The sequence below is a fragment of the Nelumbo nucifera genome, chromosome 2 (genome assembly GCF_055504915.1).
Source record: "Nelumbo nucifera cultivar China Antique chromosome 2, China Antique-T2T, whole genome shotgun sequence".
NCBI classification, from domain to species: Eukaryota; Viridiplantae; Streptophyta; class Magnoliopsida; order Proteales; family Nelumbonaceae; genus Nelumbo; species Nelumbo nucifera.
Window position 1 is genome coordinate 105,042,825 of NC_142650.1, and position 12,500 is coordinate 105,055,324.

Genomic DNA, 12,500 nt, shown 5'->3' on the forward strand with positions numbered 1-12,500 from the left:
AAAAAGAGAATTTAAGCCCGATCCCTTTACCTACCAATTGGGTCAAAATGTTTAGGGGGCATTCTACAACATGAATTGTTTTTCTTGTTGCCAGTTCCAAAAACAAATCAAAATTATTTTGTTTGAAAACAGATTGTTTCTTAAAGCAAAAACATAAAGACATGTTCTTGGTTGTGAGTGTATTTTCTGTTTTCAAAACTGAAACAAAAAATATGTTATTGAATCTAGCTTCAAATTCATGTTTCCATAAATAAATAAAAACAAAAACATTCATGTTGTAGAACGAGATCACCAGGTCTTTGACCGAGTAAACAATTTTGTTTCAAGAACCGATTCAACCGTGGTTTGGAAGGAGAAGAAAGTAGTAAAGCTATCAAATGTTGCTTCATTTATCATCATTCATTTGTCTTGTTAACGAGAAGAAGCTGGAGAGAGAGAGAGAGAGAGAGAGGCAAAGATGAGAAAGACATAAAAAGGAGAAGGCATGGTTTTATTTATTTTTCTTTTCTAACCTGTCGGGTACTACATACATTATTTCCAATACTTGACCCACTGATTTTTACTTGATTCAGATTTGTTGCCACATTAGAGACAAAAGGACAAAAAAACGCCATATCCTTTTACTGACCAAAATAACCCTGGTATTTTGTCCCTTTTCCCGATGCATTGACAAAAAGGTCCACAGGAGTTACACCTCTGTGAGAAAAATGTATTTAGTACTATTGCTGTTTCTACCGGATAATATAAGCATGTTCCATTGATCAATACAAATTGATGAGAGGTGTTGTTATGGGGGTGCAAATAGAATCCGAGATCCCATTCTATTTGGTTGAACTCGGATCACCCATGTTTGGACCATCGGGTCGGATTCGGATAAGATTCAATTTAATATATATTATATATTTATAAATATAAATATATATATATAATATGTTATTTATTTATTTATAAATTTATTATATTATTTATGATGAAAATAATTAAAAAAAATACTTGTATTTTTTGTTTTTATTTTATTTAAATTAATATATTTTATTTTTTTAATAATTTATTAATTTTTAAAGAAAAACAAGTTAGATGAAATCTGATCCAAAGATCTGACTTATCAATATGATTCGAATTCAAATCAAGTCCTATTAGATCCGATTGAATCGGATCCGACATGAACAACATTAGATCATATTCAAATATACCATGATTCGAATCCGATGCGATGGTTTATATCCCTATATTGTCATATCACATATGAGAGTCACATCAACTAGAAAAGTGCATCTGTTCTAGATTGATCATTTAACATTTATGGTTGAAACAACAATTTCACATTTCAAATAAAAATAATAATTTGTTTTGATCAACCCAAAACGTTTCAGATAGAAACATCAATTGTATCAAACACAACATACGTTTTATTGACAAACACATCGAGGTGAATAATGCTATAAACTAGTGGGATTACCCCGGACCAATGTTGTATGAGATTTTTAAATGGGGTCCGACTTCCACCCCTTGATTCAATTGGTAGGGTAATTTGCATGGTTCAGCAATAATATAGATGCTGTTTGGTATGACTTTCATTTATTTGATAAATGATGTCATGTCATTGCCAAATCAGTATGTGTCTCATCATGCCGATTCGTATGCATTGTTATTGATAAATTTTGATATTGATTTATATGTGCGTCAAGCCGCCAACTATTAGGGATCTTCATTTTAACACTTTCTCCAATGGTTAAGTGTTTATTTATTGTTCCACTGATGTGATGCCTAAGTGTCTCAGAAAAACATTTATCAATCACTTTTTCTCGATTTTGAAAAGAAATTAAATACAAACATTATAATTATTAAATGGAAACCATATCAAACATATACATAGTGAATATTATACAAATTGAGCCATCCATCATTTGGTACTAAAATGTCAAATAGTTGCTAGTTTAGATAGTTGTGTGATTGTTACTACCTCTCCGTATGGCAACAGGATGTACAATTTGAACACTATCTCTACAACCGTACAGCTGCTCTTTATTCCAAAATACGATCTGACATGAACCATGTCAGATCTAGTCCAATTCGAAGATCCAATCAGATCTGATAGGACTCAATCTTAATTCGAATTCTATCAGATTTTTTAATCTGATTTGATCTGACTTGTTTTCTTTAAAAGTTAATAAATTATTAAAAATAAATAAAATATACCGATTTAAATAAAAAATAAAAAAATACAAGTATTTTTTAATTATTTTCATCATATATATATATGTTTTTTATAAAAAAATAAATAATATAACAAATTTATAAAAATACAATATAAATAATATATTTATAAAAATACAATATATATATATATATAACACATCGGATGGGATGGGGGATTCGAATCCAATCCAATTTTTGATCGGATCATAAAATCTGATCTAACCCAAGCCAAAAATCCAACCAGCGGTAATCTAAATTCAACCAAATAAGATCGGATCTCGGATGACCAATCCATTTGCACCCGTAAAAAAGGGGAGATTAACAAAATAAGATTGGATCTCGGATGGCCAATCCATTTGCACCCCTATAGGGGGAGATTGACAAAAATTTGGCAGAGAATAGATAAAGATGCAACCCAAGATTTTTACGGTATGCATGATAGTTGTTCGGGCTCCATTTGTTTTGTGCAAATTTCATTTGCATTGGGAATGCAAATAGTAAAATTATGTGGTCCATTGAAGAGAATGAAGATGAGGGGGAGCCGGGGAGGTTATTTATTTAGGTGTGAATTGTGAAATGGGAGCTAAAATGATATAATCCCCACTTTATATGAGTGAAATTGGAAGGTAGAACAAAGGTGGTCTAAAATTTGTACTAGTTTTTGGGATACAAAATCTACTCCACTAATGAGTGCAAATGAGATAAAATTTGAAAATTTTGCAATATATGACTGCGTATCATGGTCACAAATAAAGAGATGCAAAATTTGCACTTGGTTCAAATTTGCACCACAAACAAAGTGCTGCATGAGAAAATGGTGGAAAATGGTTTGGTCTTTTCACACATTTGAATGGATTAAAATTAATTCTATTGTACCTTTTATATCCTTCATATTTTATTACAATGGATCTTTCTTATTTTTCCCTGAAAAGGTTTAAATGATTCTGAGTACCCAAATAATACATTAAGCAGTTTAATTAGGCAGTATTATTCATCCCTGCTAATTTTCTTCAGCATTGTCTCCACCTACCAAAATTTCATGTTTGTGTATAATTTCCCATCAACAGTTTCTGTGCAAAGGGCTTTGCCTTGCTAATAGATTTCTTTTACCCATAACAGTTCATGAACTAGTTATAAGAGTTTTTGGTATGAAATGATAGCAAAACACAGAATGCTTCTAGTTATAGTTTGAATTTGTTGAAACACTCCATTTACTCAGTGTATCAAGAGGAAACAGGAGGCAAGGTTTTAAATATCGCCATGGGCCGGTCGGGCGCATATCGGCCTGTGTTGGTGTTTTTCTTTTTTATATATTTTACTTTTTTTTTTGAAATCGGTTCAGAGGGGCTGGTTTAAGGTCCAGCTACCCTCTGAACAGTGGCTGACCTCATACAATCTTTGTAGGGATATATCGAAAAGCCACCGGCACGATACATATCAGCCGATACAGGCCGATATGTGTCGATACTTTAAACATTGAGGGGAGGTAGTGAGGCAACATTATAAGCAGAGACCAAGGAACCTACTATTACATAAACATTCACCTAGGAGATCTCATGTGAAAGAAGCTAACCATAGGAAGTGGTTACAAAAACTGAATATCTATGCATTTGAGATGTTACTTCTTTTAATGGTGAGAGATTATCTCAAGGAACCTTCAACCTAAAAGCTTGAGCTGTTAGGTGAGACCACTGAAAAGGTTTTTATTCTCTAATACTTCTCCTTGCATACGCGAAAGCCCAATTGTCTTGAAGCATGGACGAACACAGACCCATTCATGTCGAATTTGGATATAGTCTTCACAAAACCATCCTCACAGCAATTTGCAATTGTGTTCCATTGTACAGCTGCAAGAGACTGTGAGTACAGTGTGATGATTAAATCTAAATTCGTCCATACCTTATGGTCACATTGACCAATTGGTCAAACAGACTCTTGGTACCATCTCAAAGAGCTATTCAACTTAAAGGATTAAGCTGTTAGGTAGGTCCAGAATTGGTTTTTATTCTCTGACAGATAACACAGCAAAAAGTTAAAGGAAAATGTCAAATTCAAAAGATGGTTTGTGATTGAGAAGGCATCTAGTCAATTATGCATCCATGTGGGGTTAATTGAATGTGAGGGCTCCATGTGTACCAGACTGGACCTACTCACTACTGGCATTAACCCTTGGACCAGTTAAAAGAAAATGCCACTTCAACAGATCTTGCAAAGATTGAAGGTTTCTACAATTTTCTTGATAAATTGGAGATTGAAAGAGAAACAAGCTCAAATATCAAATTCCAAGCTAACCAAATAATCTACAATGAACTTCTCCTCTAAGCTTTCACAAATTAGCTTAATAAAGAACACAAGGAATCTTCTCTGATCAATCACCCACCAGAACCCCACATCAATAATAATTTAGCTCATCTCAACTACAGCATTACCCCTTTGTCTGATGTAATCGAATTTAGATTAGCTAACTCAAATGCAAAAAATCTAATCATTGTCGGATTAGCTTGCTCAAATGCAGAAGACTCAATGGGTTCAAAAGAATCCTCAGAAGCAACAAGCATGTAATTAACACTGCAGAAGTTAGAAGACTATAAACCTAGTATGGGACCTCATCTAATAGCTTAAACTTTTAGGTTGAACTATTTTTTAAGATGGTATCAAGGCCTATTTGATTAAGTGGTTTAGTGTTTATTCTTCATTGTCTTCATAATAATTAATTAAATTTCAACATATAAGTGGGCCTATGTTTGTTCACATTTTAAGTCTATTGGGTTTTTGCATGGTTTTCAAAACCGGATCGGATCGGATGATCGGACCAGAAAATTAGGAACCGTGACCAGTTCCATTTTCCCCAAAAACCGGATTTCCCCTCAAAACTATTGCTTTTTGGTCAGCGAATCACTAAACCGGACGATTAACCATTCAAACGGTTTTGACCATTTTTTTTATTTATTTTTATTTTTTTTTGTTAGAACGGGCTGAACATTTGGTTCAAACGGTTAGACCGTTCGACCCGATAACCGGACCCTGACCGATTTAGTTTTTAAAACCATGGGTTTTTTGTGAGAGGACATGTTAGAGAATAAAAAAATGTTCAGAGACTTCATCAAAGGGCTTGAGCTTTAGGTTTCAATCCCGACAAAACTTGTGTATCTTGTTTCCAGCAGATCCAGGCTAGAATACCCTTCAAACCAGTTTGGATCTGCTGACCACAAAACATTGCTGACTGCATTCATCCGGCTGCACATTGGTAACATCTCTTGTACTTTATAAGCTGATATTCCTGTTGTGCGTCTAGATGAGTGTGGCCATGGGAAAGAAAATTTAAGGAAGCTTCCGACGCAACTACTTTCTTTTGGGTAGAAATACAACTACTTCGATCAAACACCTATTAAACATTGACAAGAAGACATAAATATGTCTTGTGTCCAGAAAATAATGTCTGCATCCAACTGCCTCTCGTTCCCTCCCTTTTTGCCTTCCCCTTTCTCTGATCCTCTCTCCCTTGCTCCATAGCTTCCTTATACCTCAATGGCGGGGAGCTGTCAGGTGGAATCCTGCAAGGTTGAAACCAGCGATGGAATTAAGCTCCACACCCGAGTGTTCAAACCTAGCGATGAGGTGAAGGACAGCCTGGTGGTTGTTCTCGTCCATCCCTACTCTGTTTTGGGTGGTTGTCAAGGCCTATTGAAGGGAATCGCAAGTGGGTTAGCTGAGAGAGGCTACAGAGCTGTGACCTTCGACATGAGAGGGGCCGGCAAATCAAGCGGTAGAGCTTCTCTCACCGGTTTTTCTGAAATCCGTGATGTTGTTGCTGTCTGCAAGTGGGTCACTGAGAACTTGTCCACTGACAGAATTTTGTTGGTCGGTTCTTCTGCAGGTATGACTCTCGAAGGACTATTCTCTTTCTCTCTGTGTTTATGTTGCATTGTTACATGTTGGATTGGTTTTGATGGATGGCTCTTGAGTTATATGAAATGGGTATTTTTTTAACAGAAATTATTTGTTTCATGTTAGGGAATTGTTTGTGTTTGATCAGGGCTTGTTGTGCTAAGTGAATCTAATTAGTTTCTACCATTCCTGTTATGGATTACACTTTTATACTACTTTGTTGAAATAATTTTGATGTAGTGAAACGGGTATGGCCATTGATTTCCAGCTCTTCTAGATGGTATTTGTTTCATGTTAGGAATGTGATTGGCTTTGGATGAGCAAGGAGACCTCTTTCCTTTCAATTTCATTCTACTCATGTATTGTCTGAGTCCGGATCTGCTGCACTCTTTAATTGGACACCTGTCACAGACTGAAAAGAAGTGCAACAGATCCCAACTCTGTAAAAGGTTCCCTGATCGTTGCTAGTGGAGAGCTTTTCCACATGGCCCCTCCTATTTTTGCCACGTGGAGGGATCTTTGTGGCTGATACAAACCATACATCAAATAGGGGACCCATTGGATTTGCAACATGTTCAAACTTAGAGGCTATCAGCCATGAGTTCACTTCCCCCTGTTTTAAGGAGTGGATCCTCATTTCTCCGTGGATAGCAAAACCATCACCCATGTTATTATGTAGTTTAAAATTCTTTCAACACTAGCAATTAAATCCATACAATGCATGGGGTTGAATAGAATTTTGATTAGGTTTGGATTGGCAAATTTGGGTTTTCAGACCAAGTTCAATTTTAGGGTTGGTCGTAAGTTGGCCCTTAAACCTGACCTGATCCATCTAATTTATAGACTGCTTTATTAGAGAGAGTCAAGAGGGGTTCAGAGAGATTAAAAGGAAAGTAAAGATGTAAGAGGAAATTAAGACCAAACAGGGATTTTATTGCGACAATATGTTTTCAATAATTTAATTTAAAAATAAATAAGCAAATGGGCATTCCCTTATATCTGAAAGGAGCGGAAGTTTTTAATCAACCATATGGCCCACCTTATATTGGTGGTACACTGTTCAAGTTTCAATATCAAACTTACCTATAAAGGTGGGCTTATTTTACACGTATGGAAAAGTGTTGTAGGCTGAATTTGTTTCATAAATAGATGATAGTGAGGAAAGGAACTCTGAGACCCTTTTGAGTTCCAAATTAATTTTCTTAAGATTCTTTGGCCATTCAAGGAAGCTCACTAATATTCCATGGATTGCTTGGTTCTGAAACGTGCCACACCCATTAGGCGTTCTTTTAGGGGCGTGGTGCATTACTGTGGATGTTTTTGAAACACAAAATGTCACAATTTGTTTTCAACACCAAAATCTTGTGGATTGGTCCACACCAAAGTAGACTTGATCATTATAATGTACTGCAATAAATGACCAAGATATTTTATTGGCAATTTTGTTGACAATGCATTCACACCCATCCACACCACAGTACAGAACACGCTATGGAGTGTGGAGTGGTTCAAATCATGTTGTTTCAACCACACCACAATAGGTCCAGTGGATTCAAATGCACTGCACTTTATCAAGACCACAATACTGAATAACCCCTAAATGAACTAATTACTACACCTACTCCTTGTGGATACTCATGGAAAAATTTTGGAATAAATACCTTGCAACATGTGTAAAATAGACCCATTTTTACAATTAAGTTTTATATTGTAAATTTAAAATTTTGAATGGCTAATACAAGGTGGGGCAGATAGATGATATGGATGGACTATGGGATTGGGCAAGTTGCCAATCCAGTGGATCACCTATCTGATGAATGGTCCAGATCAACCACAAAATACCTTCACGTAGCAGAAGATACTGGAGGTTAGGTCCCTACCCAGTCCACCTTTCCCAAGACCCCAGATACCAGAACTAGCATTGGGTAGTAGACTTTTCTTGTTATCATTATTTTTATTTAGGGGGCAGTGAAGTTTTTTGTCAAGCTTGTGATTGGGTTTTATTAGAAGGTCCACTAAGTTTAGATTGAAATCATTGTTAAATGTCTTAACTTTATTAATCCAGCCAAAAGAAGATATCATCAGATACTCATTATTCTTTGGAGTTTGAACCTGTCAATTGACTAACATCATGGTTGCAATGTATTATCTAATCCATATGCTTCATTAGATTCATTTGCTAACATATATTAAAAGCTAAAATGTTATCAGTTGTTGTAAATAATGTTATAGGTTCTTATAATAATGAAAAAAGTGATTGTGTTGAACCAATATATGCATATATCAAGATAACAGTCTTCATAAATTCCCTGATGCAGACTTGGTACAGGAAAAGAATCCATGGAGAAAGAAATAAGTTTTCTTCTATTTCCTTATCAAGCGGCAATTTTGTAGTTTTTATCAGTACAATTTGGGGTTCAAAAAATTTGACTTTCTAGCCTGTTAGTATTTTGCAAATAGGGTTAATCATCTTAAGGGTCAAATTAGTTTAAAGACACTTTTAAGAGAGTTACTAGAGTTTTCAAAAGTAGAAAATGCAATCATGTCAGTTTTATTCCAGATTATTTTTAAGAGCCAAAGTTTGTCCTTTTTGCATAATTTTGATGTCATGTTAGGTAATTTAGTTTTCTATCAAACAAGACCAAGATCTTGCAAATCCAACATGTTTTTAGGGAGTTATGTCCATTTTAGTAATGGGGTGTGGGTGTTATAGGACTTGCATCTTTCCATTTCTAGAGTCTATCTTGGAGTTCCACAATGATTTGAAAATCAAAACATTTGTTTTTCTTGAAACTAAAAAAAAAACCACCGTCTTGGTTGTGTAGTATTTGTCTTTTCTCCATAGGTGATTAGATATTTTGGTCCATATGCCACACAAGAAATGGTAAACCACACCAGCTTATGGAAATGAAAACATGTTTTTGTTTTTGAAAGCATCTTTTTTGTCAGTTTTAGAAAGAGGTTTTTTTTTTCAAAATGACAATGTTTTCACTTTTTTTTTTTTGAGAAATTAACATCCAAGAAAGCATTGTTACTTTTTACTGATGTGACATTTTTTAGAAGAAAGAAAAACAAAAACATTCATGTTGGAGGGCACCCCCTTTATTGCAGGATTAGTAGATCATTTTTAGAGTCATTTTAGGAGCCTAAAGTCCTTTAAGTGTCTTTTTGAGTTATCCATGGCTTTGTGATGGTCATAAAGCAATTGGGAGGTGTATTTGGTCAATTTCTGAGTTCAAATTGAATTCTACAAGGGAGACGGGAGACCCAATCCCTTCTTTCTCTTTTCTCTCTCTATCTCTAAGGGTGCAGTACCTCTTCTCTTTCTTTTCTCTATTTAGATCTGAATGTCTTTCTCTCATAAATCAGATCCTTAATTTTGCTCTTCTTCTCACCATGTGAAGATTGTAGGAATCTTTTCCCTCCTGTCCTAGATCATTCCCACTATATTTTTAGGAAACTTTTTTTTTTTCAATAAACAGGTGGTTGGTAATGAGGTTGATATCCTAGTGAGTATTTAAGTGAAATGTCAAATTCTCTTCCTTTGTGTTGAAATGGTGGATCAGACGCCCAATTATGCATTTAAATGACTATTTTTATGTAGTTTCAGTTCTACATTCTCGAGATTTTTTGTGTAACTTGGTTTAATGTGTGTGAGGGAGAGAGAAAGAGGTTTTATTAGTTCAATTGTTTGCATGAATCCATGAGGGATCTATATCCAATCTGTATTAAACATTCGGGAGTATAATATCCTAACTGTGAATAACTTGGATGTCTTGTGAAACTGTGATTGCAATTCCTACAAGGCCTATGTTTCTAGTTTTGCAATCAAGTAGGTTTATTATTTCACATAACCTTGATCTGTTATTGCAGCAAAGTAGTATTAAGGTATCATTTTAACTCTTAGAGTCCAGACAGATCAGTGGAGAATCAAGTTCATGTTTCTAGCAAAAACATCAAATTTCTTTTAAGTCAGATTGTTGAACTAGTTTATTTTGTTGGATCCATCATGCCAGTTCCAGTCTTAGGTGTATTTTGGCCCTAATAAAAGGCCATTACCCAATGTTGGTCCCAGCTATCTTGGGTGGGATGGACTGGGTATCCAAATTTGTGTTACCAAGAATAAAGGCCCTTATGCTCTAAATATGCTACAAGGGTATTTGAGTCTTTTAACATTTTTTGATAGATAAAACTCACTAGCATTAACTGACAACCAAAGAGTCAGAAATATACAAATTCAGTCAGTCAGGTGGTGTATGCCACTTCTTTAAGTCCAACTATCCTGAGAATATGAACAAAACGTACATGGTTCATAAGATTACAAGAATTCAAAATATTATCCACAATATATAAACAGGTCCAGAAAATAGCTGAATCAATGCAAATGTCTACCCACCTCTGATCACCCACTGAGAGTCTGAATCAATGCAAATGTCTACCCAGCTCTGATCCTTATCAAGAAGAACTGTTTCCAAAACGGCTAGTAACATATGGAAGTTTCATCATCCCATCACACAATAGCAGGTTGTTTAGTGAAGCCTAAACAACCCTGGAGTCTTCCATGAGGTTAGTTCGGAGAAAAAGATATCCCATTCATCTTTTCAACATATATTAGAACAAATCTTGGCTCAAAAGAACATGCCACATGTTCAAAACAAGCACTTTATGGACAAGGTTTATATTAAACCTAGAACTCCAAATAGGTAATATTAGTTGGGAAAATTACCCATTCAAGGTGGGGTACAATGCTGATCAGGACTGGAGAACCAAACATGTTGCAAATCCAAAGGATCCCCTACTTGGTGAATAGTTGGTATTAGCAGCATCATCCATACATATTGCTGCAGAAAAACAATTGTCACCAATCCGCGTATTTTGCAAGAACATCATTAGAATGTAAATGAAACTTGAAGCAGATGGTTGTGCTTTGCATACAACCATTTGACTATAAATTTAGGTATTAGATTTGAAAACATGAACATAATTTGGAACTGTACCTCCAATTAATGCTTGGGAGGGGGATTGGTCATCCCTGAAATATCCTTTTTCTTAGGTTGGGGGTGGGCGAACCCATGAAACCTAGTTCCTTTGCGCTTTGTTTGATCACAAGGCTCAGCCAGTGGAAAATTGGACATGGTGATTAGGAAGATAGAGCCCGTCATTTGCATTTAGGCATCTACAGTGTCAGATCTGGAGGGCCTTCCCCTTCTCATATTTTTGTAATGATTTAGTTAAATATTATCTTTTGACCTTTTCATCATAGGGTGGGGGAATCATTCCTATGCATTTATGCAATGTAATTGTAGAACTTCGTGCATGACGTGGGACCTGGTGTCTAAGCAAACACTGGGTCCCACACGGTGAACGAGATGAGATCCATGATGTACAAAGGGCTGTATTCCAAAACAGACTTGACCAACCCGTACGCTTGGACAAGGATGGGTTTACACATGGATTCAGGATGGAGTAGGCAACATGTAGGTTTCATACCCATTATAGATTATACATAAGGTTCGACAGGTCGGGATTTTCTCATTTTTGCATGTTAGAGTAGCCATGCCTTGGTCACTGTGCAGGCAGGAATTATTTTGGCTTGGCCATGCGTCTACAGCTTCTTAGGTGGTTGGTTAAACTCATCTAAGATGCACGAATATTCGGCACATTATTACATAGATTTTGCTTAAACATTTCCTTGTTATTTGATATGTTACGTGATTGCCTGCGAATGGCCGGCCGAATGGATATGGGTTCCATAACATGAATTAGATAGATAAGCGGGTGTATTCTCACTTTTGATACATGGATGCATGAGAGGACACCTTTGTTCAGCTAACGTACAATGAATGTAGTATTCTTCAGAGAAAAAAGCTGTTACTGAAATCAATTAATGAGTTGTGGATTACCTCATCTTGCTTTGTTTGCACAGGTGCACCCATATCAGGCTCGGCCGTTGATCTAGTAGAACAAGTCGTTGGTTATGTCAGTCTGGGATACCCTTTTGGTCTCACTGCATCCATCCTCTTTGGGCGGCATCATAAAGCCATCTTACAGTCCCCAAAACCAAAACTATTTGTCATGGGCACCAGGGATGGATTTACAAGCGTGAAACAATTTGAGAACAAGCTCAAATCTGCATCAGGACGTGTGAAAACTCATCTGATTGAAGGAGTGAGCCACTTCCAGATGGAGGGGCCCAATTATGACGCTCAAATGGTCGATCTGATTCTGGAATTCATCGGATCCTTGTAGTGATTGCACCAGCCTGGCCAATGGCCATGCTTTATGCTGGCAGGATGAAAGTGAAATACATTATGTTAGTAATTCCATTACCAAGAAGACTATTGACTTGGCTTTCAAAGACTCGGCCCAGTTTGGTCGTTTCCCATGATGATATTTGCCTCAAGAGGACTTGA

At 36.1% G+C, this 12,500-nt stretch overlaps 1 protein-coding gene across 1 annotated transcript; it reads left to right on the plus strand.

Annotated features, from left to right (window-relative positions):
• The first annotated feature begins 5,587 nt into the window (after positions 1-5,587).
• On the plus strand, positions 5,588-12,423 carry LOC104603528 (uncharacterized). Its single transcript, XM_010267587.3, has 2 exons — positions 5,588-6,076; positions 12,014-12,423. Exons 1-2 carry the CDS (start codon positions 5,728-5,730, stop codon positions 12,334-12,336), a joined length of 672 nt encoding a protein of 223 aa, XP_010265889.1. The 5' UTR covers positions 5,588-5,727; the 3' UTR covers positions 12,337-12,423.
• Positions 12,424-12,500: the final 77 nt, after the last annotated feature.